General features: G+C 33.4%; 1 protein-coding gene across 3 annotated transcripts in view; it reads right to left on the minus strand.

Annotated features, from left to right (window-relative positions):
* Positions 1 to 24304, minus strand: part of SPATA17 (spermatogenesis associated 17) — a 205130-nt gene that overhangs the window by 72293 nt on the left and 108533 nt on the right. For all 3 annotated transcript variants that reach the window (XM_077886679.1, XM_077886678.1, XM_077886680.1), the window contains exon 9: positions 6676 to 6811. In XM_077886679.1, the coding sequence (XP_077742805.1) occupies positions 6676 to 6811 (136 nt within the window). The remainder of the gene's footprint in view (positions 1 to 6675; positions 6812 to 24304) is intronic.

Consider the following 24304-nt stretch of genomic DNA (forward strand, 5'->3'; position numbering starts at 1 on the left):
CAATATTATAGATCAATTATATCTCTATAAACCTGGAAAAACTCAAAATATTAGAAAACAAATGTGCTAGCCCTCTATATCAGTCACTCTTCTCCAGAGAGAGAACTAATGATAGATGATAGATAGATAGATAGATAGATAGATAGATAGATAGATAGATGAATGATAGAGTTTTGTTTTTTTTTTTTTTTTTAAAGAATTGGCCTATGCAATTATAGAGACAGGCAAGTCCAAAATCTGCAGGGTAACCTGGCAGACTAAATATTTAGGCAGGAGTTAATACAGTCTTAAAGGAGGATTTATTTTTCAGGAAACCTCAGTTTTTGCTCATAAAGCTTTCAACTGACTGAAGCCTACATTATTGAGGGTAATCTCCTTTGCTTACAGTCAACTTTATTGTAGATGTTAACCACAGCATCACCTAGATTACTGTTTGATTAAATAATGGTACTATTGTCTAATCAAACTGACATATAAAATCAATCATCACAGCCTTGACGCAGAAATTTCATCTTTGGGATGCCTGGGGTGGCTCAACCAGTTGAGCGTCTGACTCTTGATTCTGGCTCAGGTCATGATCTCAGGGTCCTGGCCCATGTAGGGCTCCATGCTCAGTGAGGAGTCTGCTTAAGATTCTCTCTCTCCTTCTCCTTCTGCTCCACATGTGGACTCTCTCTCTCTCCAAAATAAATAAATAAATCTTAAAATAATTTTCACTTTTGGGAATTCATTAGGGCAAAGATGTAGGTGTAAGAATGTTCTGTGGTACAAATGCTCAAATATTATTTTTTAATGTGGTTTGATAGGGACCCACCTAGAAGGACTTACAAATATTCCTCTGATTTCTCCATGCCAAACCTGCAGACATAGCCAGAATGACACTTGAATAAACACTGTTAATGCTAACTCTCATGTTCATATAATGCTTCAGACATGTCCATGATTCCCTAAGATCAAAGTCAGCCTCTTTCTAAGGTATTGAAAACATTCACTAGCTTTAATTCTAGTCATTTTGGGGCTCTTGATTCTTGTTAACCTTCTCTTTTGCCAGGTTACATAAAGACATCACCAGGAAGTCACAGAAAGAAATTAAAACTATGATCCTATACCTAGAGATGAGGGTAAAAGGTCTAGAAGACTACAATTTTCAATATTATGTTAACCCAGTTTCCAACAACAACAATAACAAAACTAATTGAGACATTTAAAGTTTTTTTTTTTTTTTTAATTAAAGAGTTTAATTGCAGGGAAGTACAGATAACATATTCCAAGATTTCTTCAGATGAAGAATTTAATTCTTGTTATACTAGATTAGTAATTATGCAGAAAAGATTGGCATATGTTGAATTGTTATAGACAAACTAAAAGAGGAACTCTTAATAAAGTTCAAGAATCGCACTAGGGCCAAAAACTTTCAATAGGAGAATTTTATAGACAAGCTATAAAACCCCTGGCTCTCAAACAAAGATTCTGTCCTTTACTACACTGTACAGCTGCACATCTAGGGCATGCACCTTACCTGGGGTAATGTAAATCTTAAACAAATCTCAGAAGGAAATGTTTGCCATAGTCTCTTTAGAGCTCTACAGTTATTAATAATCTGATGGAGAGATCTCTCAATCTCAGCCTTATTGCAGTTACAAAATAAAAGTTTTTTTTTAAAAAAAGGCTTACCAGGCTTTATGAAAATGTGTTCCATTATGTTTGTTCATCACTCAAATGTGATATTTTAGACTCAAATGCAAATGAAGCCCTTAGGTTAATAATCATAGACTAATATGGTCAGATCTAATCTACTGAAAATCTTGGATATATCATTGTGCATATTATTTTCATTCACAAGTTAATTCAAATCAGGAATCTTTTGTAAAAGTATAACTGAAAATTATGATATAATAAATCTATAAGAAAGAAGGTAGTGGTTAAAAAGCAGAGGTAGTGTAAATATATATATCTTAACATTATTCTATAGGGTAACTATTACTTTGATAAATAATATTTGGTTCCAATAATATTGGGTTTCATTTTTCTAAAATGCATAACAGAGTATAAATACATGCATATGCAAATGCATCTATAGATCTATAATAAAAATTATTTAAACTTATTATTTTTCCTGAAGCCCAGTGACCTCAAGAAGATTGATACAAGGGTAATCATAGAAAAAAAAAATTGAAGAATTTCAGTCCCCGGTGTATTGTGAGAGAGAAAGAGAAAAAAAACCCCAACACTTAAACTGAATACTTGATTATTGAAGGCCATCCTCATAAGCAAAATATTTTCCCTCAATTACACCTAATTATTTAATTGTTTACATTTACTAATGAAACGAAACAACACAAAACAAACAACTGTAAGGGGCTGTTTTTCAGCAAGTGCATAATCATCAATCAACATGTACAGAAAGATTCTTAAAATTATATGAAGCCGGTCTGTTTAAATAGAAAGGCATATTTTATCCCAATCAATGCATAAAAGTAAAATTATCCATAACTGAGGCATGTTTCTCTGCTGTACAGTTCAGCTGTAATGATCCCCACACACTGCACTTGCACATCAATTATGATAATCATAATCACGGTCGTTAAGCTGAATGTTCATTATTATCAGGATGCTGGTGACAGCAGATTCAATCACCGGGTGCCATGGGCAAGCAGTCCCAGTCCCACCCAAGCTTCTGCAGACAGCGATGTGCCACATTAAATCTATGATGTGTTCCACATCCCACTCCATTCCAAAAGCCGTAGACGGTAAAGGTCAACTTTATGTTCTGTGCAATATGCTTAGGTTCTCTAAATTAATTCTTTGGAGTACTAGATATTTTTATGCTTTGTAGCTTATGAAATCCTGTTTAGGACTAAAATGCATGTGAAAATAACAAAAAAGGGCTGCCCTACTGTTGTAATTCACTTACAATAAGACATATGAAGAAAGGCTCTATCAACATGAACCATCTTAAAAGTCTCTTCCTGAATTCTGCTAACGTGGGAAAACATGAAATAGTTCCATTAAAATCAGTCATCTAAAATGCATATGAGAACTCATTCCAATTCAGATAAAGGCCTTAGACTATTATTTCTGCTTCAGTAAATATGAACATATGTGAATGTTTTGACAACCAAAAGAATGTTTTTAGTATACTGAGTTTTTGTATTGTCCAACTTGTTTAAATCTACCCAAATAGATTAAATTAATAGTGACTGACTGGTGTATACTCCTTATTGAAATTCACTTCTATTTTAAATATTGATATCAGCACAATAAAGAATTTATAAATACACATTATCTACCTGAACTGATAAAGTTTTACCAGTTAAGGCACAGGCCCAGAATCTAAAAACTTGGGGCATTTTACAAACAGATTAAAGAAATGTGAGTAAGGAAGGGAAGGAGAAATAAGATGAAAATGGACAGGGAGGAAAACCATAAGAGACTCTTAACTCTAGGAAACAAACTGAGGGTTGCTGGAGAGGAGGTGGGTGGGGGCACGGGGTAACTGGGTGATGGGCATTAAGGAGGGCACTTGATGTAATGAGCACTGATAAATCACTAAATTCTACACCAGAAACTAATAATAGTACAGATTATGTTACCTAAATTGAATTTAAATAAAGTTTTTTAAAAAAATATTCAACTTAAGTTATCATCACTAATTACATAAAAAAGAAATGTAAGTTATATATGTTTTATTACACTTTTTATTACTGATTTCTATGCTTTTAAGAAAAATGATATGTTGTTTTTCATTATTAATTTTCATAGCATGAAGAAAAAATTACTGTTTGCTCTCCCTTTGTTGACTTTCTGATGTCTTTGTATAGTGTTCTTTGGATCAATAGCATTAAAAATAAAACAAAAATATTAAATAATATTTGATATTTAATTTAATGTGAATGTGGTTAGAGAAAGATTATCTAACATTTGATTTTCTCTCAACTGATACCCTTTAACACTGTATAACAAATGACCTGAAAATTATAACCTCTGTGTTTATAGATGATAGAAGAAAAGAAAATTCTCCACGTAGATAATCTTAAAACATGACGGGAAAGGTGGACAACAGGAGCCAACTATATTTAATTGAGCTATTTCTTGGCTGAAATCAATTTATTGCTTTCAGTAAATGTTATGTATATTTAAATGTTTGTAAACAGCCCATCTTCCCCCAGAGGAGGCATAAAACCAGGTCAGCCTTTCCTTCTTCAATATTTTGACCTTAATAACTCTAGCCTCCCTAAAACTGTTCTTACTCAACTAATAATGAATAAATTGTGGCCTCCAACCTTGTAATCAAGAAACTAAGTCTTATAAATATAAAGAAAAAGAAGCCTGCTTTTAGCAATTTATTGAACCCAATTCTCACCCAAATCACTTCACATCAAATCAAAATATAAATTATGTCTAATAGTTGTAAGATTTAAAATATAAACAATAAAATGGCTACCTCTACATTGTGCAGTTTACATTAGCCACACAGAAGGATGATTTGTTGACTTAATATGGTTATTTGAAGAGATCAGAAAGTACGAAGAAATAATGAATGGAGAGAAGCAGGGAAAAAGGAATTTCCATTTGCATTTAGTATTTTTCTACATGCTTTTATGTAGGGTTTAGTGGATTAATGATTTATTAGGATTTATTTATTTTTTTTTTTTTTGTTTTTTTTGTTTTGATTTATTAGGATTTAAAGAATCCCTATACTCTTCTCTTATTTTTCAGGGTCTACAAGAGCAACTATTTATGGTTAACTTTAAATATGTATACTTTCTAAAAGTATGTGGAGGCACATGATGATTTCTCAAAAGAATGAAATAACAATTTTTCTTTTTAGTGAGTATCCCAAAGTCTCTATATTTCCATGAAGTTGCTTACTTCTCTAAGATAGATGTATATGCCAAAATATGTCAGAGTATATGAGGTGAATATGTCATATAAAACCAGAAAGTACTGTATTATTTTAGGAAAGAAACATTTGCACAAGGATCTTATTTACTCTGAAGTAGCTTAATGTCCTTAATGTCATGTAAGTCATTTATATTTAAAGAAATGAATACTTCCTTGAATTAAATAAAATAGTGAGAGGGCAAAAAAAATTTTATGTCAAATAGCAAATGAGATGTGGATCATGTTATGCACATTCAAAATATGAAATTAAATAGTTGGAAAATGTATTTAGCCTATCTTCTGAATTGTTGCATATTAGGTAAAAACAAATGACAAGAATAACATCATCACCAGTATTTTGGTTTGCCAATCAGTACACTCACTGCACATATTCCTTAAGATGTGGAATTATTATTTAGTATTTTAGATAGTTTTTTAAGAAAGAGGACCTTGCAGGTGGAAAAGAAAATTAGGCACTTTCTAAAGTATCCTTGTTACTCCCCAGTGACTTATCCTTGGTAATCCCATATTTACAATGTCCTAAAAAAAAGACTTTATCTTAGAGTTTGGTAAAATAAAGAAAGAACTCATTTTTTCTTAAGGGTCTAACATGTGTCTTCCTCTTGAGTAATGAGGATATGTCTGCAACTTGTGTTTCCTCTTCATCTTTGCCATACACAAGCTGAAATTCCTGTCCCTTCCCACTGCAGTAATGGTTTCCTTTATTTTGTGAGCATAGACACTGTTCTCATCTAAGATCATTTCATCTATTTTTATTTCTAAAATATAACCTTTATTGTATTTGATTTTAGTAAAGTGTCTTAAATTCTTCTGGAAGGAGGCTGTGTATAAATGAGTAAATCTTCACTGACAGATTATTAATAGAACCAATGTGTCTGATATACTCTATGAAACTCAGTGGCTTTAATTACCTTTTAGAAAACCACTTACAACTTCATTTTATCTATGTAATTCTTTTTCTTTTTTTTTTTTAGGATTTTATTTATTCATTCATGAGACACAGAGAGAAAGAGAGAGGGAGAGACATAGGCAGAGGGAGAAGCAGGCTTCCATGCCCAGAGCCCAATGAGGCAGTAGATCCCAGGACCCCAGGACCACAACCTGAGCCGAAAGCAGACACAACCCCTGAGACACCCAGGCATCCCTCTATGTAATTATTTTTATAAATAAGTTACAGTTTCTGTTAGATAATAGGCTACACACATGGTAAGAACTTTCCTTTTACCTCCTATTGTGTAAGACATCTTGGTGTTTTCCCTAATCAGAAAATTTTATCTAAATACTAACAAATACAACTCTAGAATCAGTTAATAAATATTTGTTTTTTCTTTTCTATATCAAATATATACATATCACATATATCTCTATGTATTCCTATCTACCTACCTACTTATTTACTTATCTATCCATCCACATACACACAGATTGAGAGAAAGTAATCAAGCACTGATTTCTATGTCTGAAAGGCTGACTATTCTGTGACCATAGATTCAAGTTTTGATCCTGATTGGCTTTGGCAAAGCCATGATGCATGCCACAGAACATAGAGCAGCTGAGCCATTACATACAAAAACATGTAACACTAAAAAACAAAAATATAAATCTCTTACTGCCACAGATCAGCAGTGCCATCTTTACATAAAATAGCTATAAATAATTTTATAACCATGATGGTATTAACTGTAATGAGAATATTCATATTTATTGTAATCGTGCATATTTTTAGCCTTTAAAAAGGAACATCATCTTTTTAATGTTGCATTATCTTACCTTGTCACAGATCCACTTCCTAGGATTTTCATCTCTAAAATGTTGACTTCCATAAGAGTTGGGGCCATACTTGCTTGATGAATGCATTAATGGGATGTACTTTTTATTTTTATGATGGGACGAAAATGGCAAAAACCTAAAGGAACATTTAAGTGATGTTAATTTTATTTATGCAGACATTTCATTAAAAACATTAGAATTTAGAGAAATAGTAAAGCATAGTGAAAAATAAAACATAGCTTGGAGTCACAAGACCTGGATTCCACTTCAACCTGACACTATCTCTGTTACTTTTATGAATCTTCATTTCTTATTCAGCAAATGGAGATACCTTTTACATAGAATATTTATAAGTTTCAAATACTTTGGAAATATGGAAAATTTTAAAGAATAAATTTATTAATTAATGAAGCAAAATAATGCAAAATTTGTGTAAATAAAAATGTTCTTAATTTTAAAATGGTACCCAAAAATGAAAAGGAGGCCCGTGTAGGAAATTTTCATTGAAATGGGCTTTCTTCAAATATTTTTTTCTTTTTTTATTAAGGTATTATGGACATACAAGATTATATTAGTTATGCTAGTTTCAGGTGTACAACATAATTTAGTATTTGTATATATTATGAAATGATCATTGCAAGTCTATTTCACATCCATCCCATACATAGCTACCTTTTTTTCTTGTGATGAGGAGTTTTTAAGATTTATTCTCCTAGCAACTTTGAAATATGCAATACAGTATTATAAATTATAGTCTCCATATTAGTCCATATAACTCACTTATTTTATAACTGGAATTTTGTACCTTTTGACTCCCTTCACCCATTTCACCCACCCACTACTCCACATCTCCGGCAACCACCAATCCGTTCTCTGTATCTACCAACATTTTGTTTTAAAGATTCTACATATAAGTCAGATCTTATGGTATTTGTCTTTCTCTGTCTGACTTTATTTCATTTAGCATAATACCTCCAAGGTCAATCCATGCTGTTGCAAATGACAAGATCTCATTTTTGTTTATGGCTGAATTATATTCCACTGTATATAACACATTTCCTTTATCTATTCATCTACTGATGGACATGCAGTTTGCTTCCATATCTTGGCTGTTGTAAATAATGTTGCAATGAACATGGGGGTGCATATATTTTTCTAAGTTAGTGTTTTTGTTTCTTCAAATAAATATATATAAGAGGAACTGCTGGATCATATGGTAGTTCTAGTTTTAATTTTTTGAGGAACCTCCATAATGTTTTCCACAGTGGCTGCACCAATCTACATTCCCACCAACAGTGCACAAGGGTCTCCTTTTGTCCATATCCTTGCCAACACTTGTTATTTCTTTCTGATACCAGCTATTCTGACAGGTGTAAGGTGATGCCTCATTGTGGTTTTAATTTGCATTTCCCTGATGATTAGTGATGTTGAAACATCTATTCATATACCTGTTGGCCATCTGTATGTCTTTTTTTTTAATGTCTATTTAATTCCTCTGTTCATTTTAAAATTAAACTTTTTTTTGTTATTGAATTGTATGAGTGCTTTACATACTTTAAATATTAACCCCTTATCAAATATATGATTTGCAAATATTGTCTCCCATTCAGTAGGTTGATTTTTCATTTTGTTGATGGTTCCTCTTGCTGTGCAGCTTTTCATTTTGATGTGGTCCCACTTGTTTATTTTTGCTTTTCTTGCTTTTGCTTCTGGTGTCAAATCCAAAAAAAATAATCACTAAGTTAATGACAAGGAGCTTACTGCCTATGATTTTCTTCTAAGAGCTTTATGGTTTCAAGTCTTTAATCCATTTTGAGTTAATTTTTGTGTATGTGTTAAGATGGTGGTTCAGTTTCATTCTTTAACTAATCCAAATAGTGAAGGCATTTTTGGTAGGGGTTATAAATAACGGGGCTTTTGAGCTAACCAGACCAATATTCTCATCTTAGCTTTGCTCTTGCTACCACTGTTCCCTCACGGAAGTTACTTGACCTCTATGAGATTTTACTTCCATATGGGATGGTTGTAAGGAATGGATAATTTAGTATATGTAAAGCTTAACATGGAGGCTAAAAGAGCAAGTGTCCAATAAATAATGGGGGAGCTAAAAGTAGAAGTAAATGTAAAAGTAGCTTGTTGTCATGTTCATCATTATCATTTGCATCAGCATTATTATTTTAATGTGTTATCCTGATCAACATAAAGGATCAAAATTTTGAAACCCATGGAACATCTAAGATTGTAATACAATTTTTGTATGAATAAAGTTTATTTATTTATTTATTCATTCATTCATTCATTCATTCATTCATTCATTCATGAGACACACAGAGAGGGAGAGACAGAGACATAGGCAGAGGGAGAAGCAAGGCCCATGCAAGAAGCTGATGTGGGACTTGATCCTGGGACTCAAGGATCACTCCTAGGCCCAAGGCAGGTGCTTAACCACTGAGCCACACAGGTGTCCTGAGATATATGGATTTTTAAATCAATGTTTATTCACTGAACTTTTCTTTTGCTCTTATCTATGTGAGCTTAAATACTTAGTTCAGATGAATGAATCTTCTCAAAAGATACTAGGAATGCCCAGAAAACAACTTTGAATATCAACATTTGAAGAATTCTTAATTAAAAGTTGATCAGTCACAAAGCCACTCTCGCATACAAATACATTCCAGTCTGATTTCTAGAGTTCTCCTTTAATATAAATCTAAAAATAGATTATCAGTTGGGAAAAGTACCAACATGAGAGAAAGACACATATCCCAAAATAGAAGATAATCTGGAGGAAAGAGATTTAATGAAGGAAATAGGAGTAAATATCAAAAAATCTTAATTAATATAATCAAAGAGGCTATGGCACCAATGATGTTGGAGCTAGATGCATTTTAAATAAAAGAAACTAGTGAAAAAGATCTGGGAAATGAAAAAAAAATATATATATAATATGTAGTGAAATGAAATATTCTGCTGAGAATAATATTCTGAAATTCAGGCTCTGAAAAAACAAAGTTGAGGTTCAAAAGATATATTGATCTATAAGCATATGTCAGTATTTTCTCAGATATTATCTCACCTAATTAAGACAAGGAAGGTTTTTTTTTATATCTCACTTCAGCTGAAAATTTGATTCTTTTCCATTATACTCATAAATTTGTTTAAAAAATAATAAAGGAAAGTAGCATTATTTTAATTTTATACTTCATGATTCCTTTTCATGTTTTTTCCATTCAATGTTTATTAATAAATCCCTTAATATTTTTCTTAAGAAAACATTCTCTAATACTATTTAAAATATAAAATCAAATAAACAGTACAGAGAGCTTTGAATTACACAAAATTACACAAGCATGTATTATTATACATGCTCTTGGGAAAAGAGCTCTCATATAAGACAGATTATGGCCCTTCCAGTGCTAATTTGCACATGGGATGGACATCACACACACAAAAATTAATGTGGCCCCAATGTCCCTGAGTATACAAAGGGGGTACTGTGAGCCGGCTGCTACACTTACAGTTTTTATCACTTCTGAATTGCATTTTAATAGTACATTTTTCTTTTGTGTCTGAACAAAATTTGCTTTCTCAAGGGAATGGATGGCTGAGAAGACAAGGCTGAAAGACTAAGTATTTTCCTGTCCATGAGTTAATTTTACTTTCATTCAGCCATAATCTTTCACTGAAGTAACATGTATGTGTATTCTTAAGTATATGCACATATGCACATATATAGGAATATATATTTAAAATAATTAGATGTCTTATAACTAATTTTCAAATATTAATTTCAAGTTAGGAAGAAATTACTTAATTCTCAAACAGGGTATGCTCTATAAAAATATAAATAGATGAACACCCTAAAAAATCAATTTAGTTTGTAATCAAACTTTTAGATAAATACCAACTACTTTCTAAAATGGTTTCTTTTACCAGTTTTAAATACATATTCAGATTTACCTCATACTTGTAGTGATTTATTTTCAATTAGCCTGATGCCACATTAATGAAGATATGGGTTAGCCTATTATTTTATGATCTCATCAAAGATTCAGATCTGAAAGAAATTCTAAAATATAATGTAGAGATATAGTGATCACATCATTACCTGAATGTGTGGGCAGTTAGGGAAGAACTGCTAGAGGTCTCAGAAAGAAAAATTAAATTCAATTAGCTTCAGGGAAAATGGGTCCACTGCAAATACAGTCTTTCTACTTTGAGTATTAATATACTTAATTTTATTTTCCAAATAAAAGGACTAATGAATTATACTTTTTTCTCTTATAACTCCTTTATATCCCTCCCTCTTTTTAAAGATTTTATTTATTTATTTATTTATTTATTTATTTATTTATTTATTTGAGAGAGAGAGAGTACGAGCAGAGGAGAAGGGCAGTGGGAGAAACAGACTCCCTGCTGAGCAAGGAGCCCAATGCAGTACTTGGTTTTAGGACCCTGGGATCCTGACCTGAGCTGAAAGCAAACGCTTACCTGACTGAGCTACCCAGGTGCCCCAATTTCCCCTTTTCTTATAGTCCAACTATTGCCACTATTTTAGGTTTTCCTCCAACCCATTTATTTCACTACCAATTAATTGAAATCTACAAATTATCCTCTTGCCTACTGATCCAAGCCCAGCTGTCAGGCTTCTTAGAATGTACGTGATCTGTTGACTCTACAAGCACCCCCTATCTGCCATTCTACTGATGCTATAGTCCTGTCTTTCTTTCTCTCAATCTTTCCATCCTTCTTCTGCCTTTGTTCGTACTCTTTTCTTCCTGATATGCTGATCCATACATGACTCATCTTTCAAAATCCAGGTAAACACCCAGTTTTCCTAGACAGCCTCATTATCCCACTCCAGTCCACAGTGATTTCTGTACTGTCTTAATAATATTCATTCATTAAAAAAATAATGAAATGCCTTTCTATACTGAGCCTTTTGAAAAATACTGAGATAGGATGATGGAATTATCCTAATTAGGAATTATCCTAATTATTATTAATTATACCTACAGAGAATTCACCTTCTAGTGCGGGGGGTGGGGGGGATGAGACAACACAGTACAAAGGGTTAAATTTTGTGATAGATGTTTGCACAAGAGGCTACTAAGACACAGAGGAAGGTTCATGTTTAGATACATGTATGTGTTCTTAATATGCATATATTTTAGGGAGTTATTGGCAAGGAGTTGGGAGATGGGACATAGAAAATTATCTTTTCAGACTGTGTAGGTAGAGCTGAAAAACAAGTAGTCAAGGTAAGAGCTGGTAAAGCCTACTTTAGACAAAAGAAATAATATATACAAAGATATAGAGGTGAGTTAGAGCATAAAAAAAAGAATGCTGAAGGAACTGGTAGGGTTTCAACACAGCTAGAAATTGGGTTCTTTATAAAGGAAACAAAGTAGATCGTGTAGAGTCCTATGGTGCAGATGAATCTGTGGTAAATAAGGAGAATATGTATAGTTACATATTATAGATCTTTATACATTATAAAACATTTGTCTTTATATTTACATTTACATAAATTTTGACTGCTCAGGAGGGTAGTTATGCAAGTTACAATGGATTCTAGCTAGGTATATCATCTAAAATGGACACAGTGATAACATTTATAGATACCAAGATACATGCCTACAGGTCTCAAACACCAAACATGCCCTAGATCAGCCCTCTTTCTGTTAAACAGCTCCTAGTAAAATATATGCATTAACCCCAAGGCTGGATAAAAGGACGCTTTATTCAGGATAAAAGAACACTATTCCAAGTTAGGAATTTGGTTCTAGACCATAATAAATTTTCCAGGGGGCTACGCAAAAGAATGCAAATAAGTTTTTTGCTTAGGCCAGAGGCAAGAGAAATAGTAAACCAGAGCAAGACAATATCTAACCTGAGCTTTAACAAATGGGTCAGATGTCATTGGACATACATGGAAATGAAGAAGAGCATGCAAGTCAGGGGCTCGTATGAGTAGATACTCAGAAGTAAGAACCTGGAACACACATTGGGGGGGGGGGTGTCTTATAAGTGTGAGGTAATTTGGTTGGAAAATGGAAAGAATGCTTTTCACAGGGTGCATTTTGGCTCCTATTGGAACAGGCTAAGCTTCAACAGTTTTATCATACTTCACATCTGTAGGAAATACTGTCCCAGTTACTTCATCCTTTCCTCACAAATACTACCACCAAAAGTAGACTCATCATTTGGGCTCTAAGCTGATCCTCTCCCTGAGAGGCAGACCTGACTATGTCATTACAAATGCTAATAAATGCTGGGGATCAAGGAAAGGTGGCCGATTACTGCATAGCTCTCTCTAAACTATGTTGCTAAATTGGATGCCTTTGTGATCCTTTGCTACCAAGACATGTCTGACATTTCTACCTTTTACTAAAAAATTTTTTTCTTATGAATTATAAAACTAACACAGGACTCTTATATAATAAGTGACTATCAATACATCCACTTCTTTTATGTAGGAAAAGGAAACAAAAAGACTTTCCCATCGTCTGATTGGTTATAATTTAGTCTTCAAAAATTTTTAAAACCTCCTATACTTTATAGATGAGAAAATGTAAAGTAATGAGACAACGGCATAAAAAATAAGGTATTATGAGTTTTACTGTCTTAATATTTGAGAAACTGAACTTCATATGTGCAAGCAGTAGTTTACCTCTAACTTTATTAAGAGTGTCTCTAAGATAATACTGTTTCTTGACCAGGCACTACTGAGAGAATACAAATGACCAAAGAATTTTCAGAGGGATGCCTGGGTGGCTCAGCGGTTGAGCGTCTGCCTGTGGCTCAGGGTGTGATCCTGAGGTCCTGAGATCGGGTCCCACATCGGGCTCCCTGCATGGAGCCTGCTTCTCCCTCTGCCTATGTCTCTGCCTGTCTCTTGCTCTCTGTCTCTCATGAATAAATATCTTTTTAAAAAAGAATCTCTCAGAAAATCAATAATCAGTTTTATCTTATATACAACTCAGAGTGGGAATCATGGCAATTATTTTTTTCTTATAGCAATAATGGTTGCTATAAAGTTTTTTGTTTATTTGTTTGTTTTGTGTGGGTTTGTTTTTTGTAGCAGAAGTACAGAATATGCTCAAAAGACCATAAGCCGCATTACACAGATCTTAGTTTATGAGCAGCCCCTCCCAATCATTAACAACACTGGAAAGACAGACACTCCGTGATGGGGACACAAGAGTGAGTGCTAGATAGAATTCATCCCAGGATCTTTGCTTAAAAGTCTTGTATCTAAGATACTTCCCCCAAAAAGGAGCAAGGATATGGAGCTTTGTAATGTTCAAAATATTAAATTATTTAGTTGCTGGCAAAGGAAGTAAAATAGGAGAGAAAAAAAATCCACTATGGGCTAATTAAGGGAAGACATTTCCTTTAATTCCAGAGGGAATTGTCTCTAGTCTACAAAACTTAATTTGACAAGCAAAGACACCTCAGTGTAAAAGTTTGGAAAGAGATGATGAAAGAATTGAAAGATTAAACATGAATCAAGCAAATTGATTTAATCTAATAAACCAATCAAAAAAAATTTTCATGTTATCTTAAAAGTACACCTGCTTGAAAATGATTCTGTTAGACTTTAATATTATAATCATTATTATAACATAGAAAACAGTAAATTTAATGTTTTGAGGGCTGAGTTATAACCAGTTCATTTCTGGTCTCACTATCAGATGACTCAGTTCTCCTTAACCAATCAGAGCAATTAAAAAAAAAAGATAAAGCCTTTGAAAAACCACGTAATTGGAAATATGCAAATTATTTTTGTCAATTATATTTTGAGATATGTTTTAGATTTGTAGTGTGTATACTTAATAATGAATATTGAATTAATATAATGAACAAATGAATGCATATAATTTTGCAATATTTGTAACTGAAATCATTATGCTGTACATTTTAAACTTACCCAGTGCTATTTGTCGATTATGTCTCAATATTGAATAATTTTAGTTCTACTAAAACACTAATCAGGTTAATTGACTAAGGTCTGATTCATAAAAAGGCCATAAAAAGCTGAATATTTTTCCTTTAAACACAGAATAATCTAAATTTTAGAATAACTTTAGCAAGTATGTCTCTTTTTTACTATGTTCAAAATGAGAAATAAAGTATTTTCACTGTTGGTATGGAAAATACAAGTTTCCAGATAAACCTAATGTGTAACTTATTAATATCAATAGAAAGACCTTAAAACATAGACTATGTTTGTTTTAGGACTATTAGGATGTTTTAGTCTACTAGAATTTTGGCTGAAAAGATGTTAATGAAATGAGCAACAGACTGGGATAGGAATTAGATGGACTTCATTTATGAAGACAGCTTTCGTTGAGATTTTAATGTAACCAAAGCTCTAAGTGTTTAACACACAAAGTATTTTATACTTAGACTGGAATTCGTAGCAGAAATTTAAAACTCCTAAACTATTTAAGCAGTAATATCAATAGCACAGGTCTCTCCCCCAGGGTGGAGACAGAAATGAAATATTTAAGGAACGCAAATGGCAAGACTATCTGTTCAACTAGACAGTAAGCTTATATTGCGAGCTTCTAAATTTAAATGGGAAGACATATTTTGCCTGTACACTTACATTTTTCTTAGGTTAAGAAAAATAGAATTCCTGGATTTATTATTATTATTATTATTATTATTATCATCATCATCATCATCACCATCATCATCATCATCGTCAAGGCATGCTGACTCAGTAATTTCATTACAGCCATGCAACAACTTTCTGACATATGTTTTGTAGACTTAACTTTTCTCTAGTTAATTGTGAAAACCTTGAAAAAATTTAGTATCTCTGCTAAAAGATACTAAATTTAAATGTTCTAGCTAAGTAACATTCACACAGGCTCTTCTTTTGGGCCATTTATATCAGATGCTTTAAACTAACAAAGATGCCAAAATAGCTAAAAAGGATGAACTCAAGATATTTTAAGGACTTGTATAATTGATATAAAGAACATATAATTATGCATGTTAACTATACTGGAATTAAAATGAAAAACTTAATTAAAAAAGAACATATAATTAAGAAGGAAAATAAGGCTGTGGAAAACAGTTGTACAAATTATTGTTAAGAAGGTCTAGGAAAAAAATAAGCTGAAACTTAAAAAAATCATTAAGGAAAATCAAATATTCTTTGCTGAGTAATAATCCAGAGTAGCATATTCCAAATTATGGTCTATGGATGAGGAAATTTCACGGCCAACTACATTATTAGATCTACAAAGCTGGGAGATCTCTGTCTATCTTGTTTATTGCTCTGTCTCCAGTGCCTAATATAGTGCCTGGCACATATTAGGCATGCAATAATATTTGTTGAATGAATTAGAGAATAAGTTTGCAAAATACTGTATATCATACATTCCTTCTTTGATGTTCGCACTAAATAAAAGTATATTTAAGACTGAGAAGGCCTGTAAATGCCACACACACATACACAAAAACCAGTTTAACTGTTTTAAATATAACTTTTCCCAAATTTATTTGACAAAAAACTCATTAACATTTTCCAGAACAGTGTTTTAATATTTTTTTTCTTTATTTATTTATGATAGTCACACAGAGAGAGAGAGAGGCAGAGACACAGGCAGAGGGAGAAGCAGGCTCCATGCACCGGGAGCCCGACGTGGGATTCGATCCCGGGTCTCCAGGATCGCGTCCTGGGCCAAAGGCAGGCGCCAAACCGCTGCACCACCCAGGGATCCCCAGAACTGTGTTTTAAAAGACACAGTTTGGGAAATGCTTTTGAAAGTCAGACAAAGGGGGGCATCTGGGTGGCTCAGTGGCTGAGCATCTGCCTTTGGCTCAGGTCGTGACCTGGGATCCTGGGATCAAGTCCCACATCAGGTTTCCTGTGGGAAGCTTGTTTCTCCCTCTGGGTATGTCTCCCCTCTCTGTGTGTCTCTCATGAATAAATAAATAAAATCTTAAAAAAGAAAAAAAGAAAGAAAGAGAGAAGTGTAGGCTCACTTATTCCTGGGATTAATAAGGTAATATTAATAAATATCAAAGAGAAATCATAATTGAACTCATTTTCTTTTGCTTGATTTTTCTTTCATTGAGAATAATTTTGGTGATCAGATAGATTAGGACAAAACAAATGAGTCTTAGCTCAAGCTCAATCTAGATATGTTAAAAAAAAATTAACACCTACCATTTGTCGAGCATTGTGCCCAGTGTACTGCATAAGTCATGGGCTCTGTTCTTGAGGAGCTTACCATTCTAGAACAAGGGTCTCCAGTATTTATAACTAGAAGGGCCACACAGGTAACACTAATGAGTCAGATGTAAGAACTAAGAATGTAAACTTTAATTACTACCATCTCAGAGTGTGGACCCACTGTTTTCTATATCATCTGGTTTTGAATATAAGCTGGAAAATACGGATTTTCAAAAGATTTAATTACCATTTTTATATTACTTTTCAACTAATTTAATTTTTACAAAATTGTAGGATCCAAATATAATCACTTGGAGACTGTATGCAACTCAGAAGCTACTCTTTTGCAACCTCTGATTTAAAATCTACATGTGAGCATCTAGCATTTTCTTTTTTTTTTTTTTTAAGATTTTATTTATTTATTTATTTATTCATGAATGACACAGAAGAGAGAGACAGGCAGAGACATAGGCAGAGGGAGAAGCAGGCTCCATGCAGGGAGCCTGATGTGGAACTTGATCCCAGGACTCCAGGATCACACCTTGGGCCAAAGGCAGGCACTAAACCACCAAGCCACCAAAGGATTCCCGAATCTAGCACTTTCAGTGCAAGGTCTCTAAACAAAATATATTGTATCTCAAGTTACTGAGCAGACTTATGGATGAAATACAAATCACTATCAGTTATCCTTAAGAAATTGTGACTATACCAAAGATGTTCCAAAATGTATTTAAAAGCAAAAGAATACAGATTCTACAATATATAGTGGCTTAATTTGATGCTAATTTTCAGCATAATTCTAAAGTGGAATATTAAAATAAAATTCTAGAAAAGTGGTGACACATATATATGGCAGGGACACATATATGATATTGGCATCATTTTAATACTTTAAATGTCTATTTTCAAATTTCAAAATTAATTTTAAAATTTTAATTTCATATTAAAATTTCTCTACTTACAGTAGAGATTTAGTAAATATTATCTAAATTTAAATATCTGGATATTTTAACGTGTACACTATATGCATATATACACACATATATAAATATAGAAAGAGATGTATATACATATAGGCATATATCACCATGAGTAAGAGTAGAATTTTAGACATACGCCTGAAGTTTGGCAAAGAATTTGACAAGTTTAATATCCTGTAGAATATGGGAGAAATAAGAACAGGCTGATGTTAGAAGAGAGCAAAGGTATCAATGAATGACTTCCCAATGGCCAAATCCAATACATTTAGTTCTTACTTTACTTGACTGCTGCATCATGCTCTTTATCCAGTCCTTGCAGTGAATTCTCTTTTCTTTACATCTGCACAGTGTCTCCTGGTTCTCTTCCTTGCTTTCTCAATTTCTTGACTTGGAAGAAACTTTCGACTTTTAACTATTTCCTTTAGAGTGATGATTTCTAAATCTTATGGCTATATACAACATTTTTCTTTAACTCAAGACCATATTTTCAAATGCTTACTAGAAATATCTATCTAGGTGCACAATAGGCATCTGAAACAGAGCTGCCCCCAAATTAAACCTATATCCAAAACCTCCATCCTATCAAACCTGTAATTCATCTTATACAGACATCCTTCATTTTATTAAGCTTTGCTTTATTGATCTTTTCAGATATTGCGCTTTTTACAAATTAAAGGTTTGTGGCAACCTTGTTTTGAGCAAGTCTAACAAGCGCCATTTTTCTAACAGCATTTGCTCATTTTATATCTCTGTAACACTTAATTATCATAATACTCCAAAGTTTTTCATTATTATATTTGTTACAGTGATCTGTGATCAGTGGTCTTTGATATAACTATTATAATTGCTTTGGGGCACCATGAACTATGCCCATATAAGACAGGAAACTCAATAAATGTTTCATGCATTATGACTGCTCTGCCAAGCTGGTTTTCCTTCCTCTCTCCCTCTCCTCAGGCCTCCCCTTCCCTAAGACACAAAATTATTGCAATTAGACCAATTAATGACCCTACAATGGCATCTAAGTATTCAAGTGAAAGAGAGTTACACGTCTCTTACTCTAAATCACAAGCTAGAAATGATAACGCTTAATGAGGAAGGTGTGTCCAAAAAAAAAAAAAAAGGTGTGTCAAAAGCTAGGCCTCTTGCTCCAAACAGACAGTTAAGTTCTGAAGGCAAAGGAAAAGTCCTTGAAGGAAATTAAAAATGCTACTCCAGTGAACACACAAATGATAAAGAAATGAAACAGTCTTATTGCTGATAGGAAGAAAATTTGGGTGGTCTGGATAGAATATCAAACCAGCCACTGCACTCCCTCAACCCAAAGCCTGATCCAGAGCAAGGTCCTAACTCTATTTAATTCTGTGAAGGCAAAGTGAGGTGAGGAAGCTGCAGAAAAAGAGTCTCAATCTAACAATCTAACAGAGGCTGGTTAGTCAGGTTATGGAAAGAAGCCATTTCCACAATATAAAGGTGTAAGATGAAGAAGCAAGTGCTAACATGGAAGCTACAGCAAGTTATCCAAAAGATCTAGATATGATAATTAATGAAGATGGCTACACTAAAAAACAGGTTTTAAATGTAAATGAAATAGCCTTCTAATGAAAGAAGATGCCATTTAAGACTTATAGTAGAGAGAAATTGATGCCTGGCTTCAAAGCTTCAAAGGACAGGCTTACTTTTTTTGTTCAGGGCTGATGCAACTGGTGACTTTAAATTGAAACCAGTGCTCATTTACCATTCCAAAAATCCCAGGGCCCTTAAGAATTATGCTAAATCTACTCTGTCTATATTCTGTAAATGAAAGAACAAAACCTGAACAGCACATCTGTTCACAACATTAAGGCCAACGTTATGACCTACTGTTCAGAAAAAAAGATTCCTTTCAAAAAATGACCACTCCCTGACAATATACCTGGTCACCCAAGAGTTCTGATGGAGATGTACAAGACTAATGTTGTTTTCATGCCTGCTAACACAACATCCATTCTGCAGCCCATGGATCAATGAGTAATTTTGACTTTTAAGTGTAATTATTTAAGAAATATATTTTGTAAGGCTATAGCTGCCATAGATAGTGAGTCCTCTAACAGATGTGGGCAAAATAAACTGAAAAGCTTCTGGAAAGGATTCACATTCTAGATGCCATTAAGAACATTCATGATTCATGGGAAGAGGTCAAAATATCAACATTAATAGGAATTTGGAAGAAGCTGATTCCAATCTTCATGGATGACTTTGAGGGACTCAAGATTTCAACAGAGATTTCAAAAGTACCTACCGATGTAGTAGAAATAGCAAGAAAGCTAGAATTACAAGTGGAATCTGAAGGTGTAACTGAACTGTGCAATCTTGTGATCAAACTTGAGGAGTTGCTTCCTACAGATGAGCAAAAGAAAGTGGTTTCTTGATAATACAGGGATACTTTACTCCTGGTAAAGATGCTGTGAAGACTGTTGAAATGACAACAAAGGATTTAGAAACTTAGTTGATAAAGCAGTAGCAGAGTTTGAGAGGATTAACTTCAATCTTGCAAGAAGTTCTACTGCAGGTAAAGTTCTATCAAACAGCATCATATGCTACAGAGAAATCGTTCCCAAAAGGCAGAGGTAATTGATATGGCGAATTTCATTCATCTTAAGAAACTGCCAGAGCCACCCCAACCTTCGGTACCTGCCTGGATGAGTCAGCAGCCACTAACACTGAGGCAAAACCCTGTGTAGCCAGCAAAAAAGATTACATCTTGCTGAAAACTCAGATGATAGCTGGCATTTTTTACTAATAAAGTATTTTTATTTTTTTATAGTTTGTGTTAGAAAAGAATGCTTTATTAAATATCCTTATCTGTTTATATTTTTAGAACCCTTAGAGTTTTTATTTGTTTGTCTCAATTTTTTTTTCTAAATCCTACTTAGTTAAAATATAGTGTAATATTGGCTTTAGGAGTAGAATTTAGGGATTCATCACTTACATATAATAATAAAGTATTTTTAAATTAAAGTATGCACATTTTTAGACATACTGCTGTTGCAATAGACTACTTACAGTATCAACATAACTTTCGTATGCAATGGGTAACCAAAAATTCATCTGACTTGTACATTATTGCAATATTTACGTTATTGCTTGTAATACTTCTGAGGTATGTCTGTATTTTTTTCTTAATCAAGTAAGGTCATCACCATCTAGCCAGTCAACTCTGCCAGAAGCCATCAGGTCAAGACACTAAAGGACTCCCTGCTTGGCACTCCTCAATCTGAAGAAATATTTATTTGTTCATGGCCCTATTCCTAAAACACTGTATTTGATATAATGTAACACATCCTCCCCTAGATCACAACTGTGGTTTATTTATATATATTATATATGTTATATTTTATGTTTCTAAGTTAGCTTTATTTATGTTTTATTAACATGCTAGTTTAACATATCCATTATTTTAACACATATTTATTATTTACTGTGTTCTAATCCTACAACTTATGTGGGCTAGTCTGACTATATAAATTGAACAAAACAGATTCCTTTTCAGTAATTTTAATTGAAAAATAGAATTAGCTGTGGGTTCTAGAGCTGGAATCAGGCCTGGAATGGTCACAATAAGTGCAAGCCGAACATTTATGAAAAGAAAAAAAAAAAAAAACTACCAGCAGATAAAGCTAGTCAGCAGAAAGAAGATAAAAGGCAGAAATGCAAAGAAAAGTAGACATGCTACTAGAGACAGAAACCATGCCCCTGGAGCCTCCAAGGTCTTTAGTCAGTTTCTTTTAGATATAGCAAGATTCCTTGCTATATCTTTTCAAACACATCCTTAACTTTTTCAGTTATCTTGAAAGGATCTTTGTCCTTTGCAGCTAAGAAAAGCTCTAAGACAGTGATTTTAAATATATCTGTGTTCTTGCCCACACCATCCACACCTTATCAGACTGTTCCCTAAATTTAGTTTTTACTAGGTTTTTTAGGGTTTATAGGATTCTACCTATAAAGCTGTCTATCAACATTTTTCTTCCCCTCTACTACCAACATACTTGTTCTAATGCAAATCCTCTTTATCTCTGATTTGGATTATGGTAATAGTTCCCTACACATTCTTCATCACCACGGAGTCCTAGATCTTAACCATGGCCAGAGCTAGTAGAGTGATATTTTTAATCTATCTGACTCCTTTACTCCAGTGATTAAAACACTGTGCTTGTTTTGTACTGCCTTTTATATGACAAAGTCCAAATACCTTATCATGGTTCACATGGCCCTTTACACTCTCGCTCCCCCTATACTTTCCACATTTCCTTGGGTAGCAAAGCCATGAGCTGAGCTTCACCAGATACCGCAGAAGGTAAGCTGAAACTCTCATAAGTTATGCATTTTTTAACAAGAGATGGCTTTATCCAGGTAACCTCCTCTGGCCACTCTACTTGTTCTGTCTGGCAAACTTCTGTTCAGGCTTCAAGTTTCTTCTGACCTCAACACACTTTTAAACTCTAAATTGAAACAGGAAAATCTGGGATGTATAAACTAATACCATATATACCAATATAAGAATGTTGAGTATAGCACAAAAGAGTATACTTCTTTCAAAAAATAAATTCCATATACTTCATAAATTGACCTAAAGTCAATTGGCAAACTTTTACCTAGCATATGTTAAGGCATTGTAGTAGGAAGAGTGTATAGAATATGATAATATCTAACTAAAAAGATTGCAAGTGTCTTTCTGTGACTTGTTCAATTACATACACCAAAAGTGTATGTAGTATTCTCAGGATATCACCAAAAGTATTCCAAATTATCACCATTATGTTGATGTTATAAATCTTAAACTTCTTCAGCCTTAGATGTCTGTAGAAACAGAATCTAGTATTCTGTGGTCATTTATTTAAAAATATATATATTTTTTTTTTCAGGGAAACAGTGAGCAAAACAAGAGCACAGTCCTCACTGCACAGCCAAAGTAATAAAGGACTCTTTTGTAGACAAATTCTAGAACTTCTTAATTATAAACAGGCTTATTATCTATATCTCCAGTGTTATAAAGTACCAGAACTTCATTAGAAAAATTAAGCTGGAAAAATGAAGGCAGCACTTTGTAAATTTCCACTGGAAATTAGCTGGGAGAGGCAGAGGAATACTGGATCAAAAGAGGGTAATCATGCTTAACTGTGCCCTAGAGCACCCGCATGTTTAATACGATTTGCACAGTAACTACCTCTCCTATTACTGCTTGTTTGGAGTATTCTGTGTTAATGGGGTTAGCTAATTTAGTATTTTAACTTAAAAAGGCTCTGCTGATTAATAAATGTTGCACACTGTGCTAGTAATTAAAATAAATGGAAGAGTTACAAATAAAAGTTGAATTGTTAAGAAAACATTATCTGAAAATATATGATAATCCCTATTTATCATAATACAATAACAGTTCAGAAAATATGCAAATTATAAAGGTCTAAAGTGTGTGAAAATCCCAAAAGTCAAAAAAGTTTTGAGATGTGTTAAATTTCTCTATCACTATTCTTTCGTGATATATATATAATAGGATCTCATCTCTACATACATTTTTAAAATGCCCTTTTTAAAAACTATTAAGATCTAGTTTCTTAACCTTTCCCTTAACATTTTTCCAACGGTAACTGACTATACAATGATATTGATACTTCATTAGAAACAATATTTAAAAGGTTTAAAAATGACTAATCTACTTACCAAGCCTTCCATCTAACCTAGGTTGCAAATTTGAGGGAATGAAGGCAGATACATAATATTCATTGTTACTAAAAGTTTTTCACTAAGTGCCAGCAAATGGCAAAGCTCAAGAAATGGGGTCCCTTGTTCTGCTTTGTGACTAAATCTGTATCCGACATCTCTCATTTCACCTGATCTGAATAACAGAAGGAGACAGAACATGCCATCTCAAATAATGCTACTTTGGCAAAGGATTATTTTGAGCTAAAGGCACTTAAAAAGAATAAGTACAAGAAAAGTGATCTGAACTCCCCCCTTTTTTTCCCCTAAAATCAGGCAATAACACACCCATATGACAGCTGACTTTCCTATACCAGGAGGAAAGAAACATTCTTATCATCAGAGATGAGGAGTCAAGACTAAGAGAATTTTGTACAAAAAGACCTTGTTAAATAGCTTTTATCTTCCTTTGGACTCCTCACACATTTTATTTTTCTATAGTCGTTTCTCATTGTTCAAGCTAATGTATACACACTTAAGACTTGCCACTTAGTGGGTGTTCACTGCTTTATGGGGCTCCTGTGTCACATAATAACTTACATTTATTAATCTGTAATTAATCTGTTAATTAATTGTTAATCTGTCTTATGTCAATTTACTTCTTAGGCCCAGCTGAAGACCCTAAGAAGGTAGAGGGAAAGTTGTGTCTCCCCTACAACAACTATCAGAAAATTAACACCTTTTATTTTTCAAAAAGATGTAGAAACAGCTATTG

This window comes from Canis aureus, chromosome 38, assembly GCF_053574225.1.
Source record: "Canis aureus isolate CA01 chromosome 38, VMU_Caureus_v.1.0, whole genome shotgun sequence".
Lineage (NCBI taxonomy): Eukaryota > Metazoa > Chordata > Mammalia > Carnivora > Canidae > Canis > Canis aureus.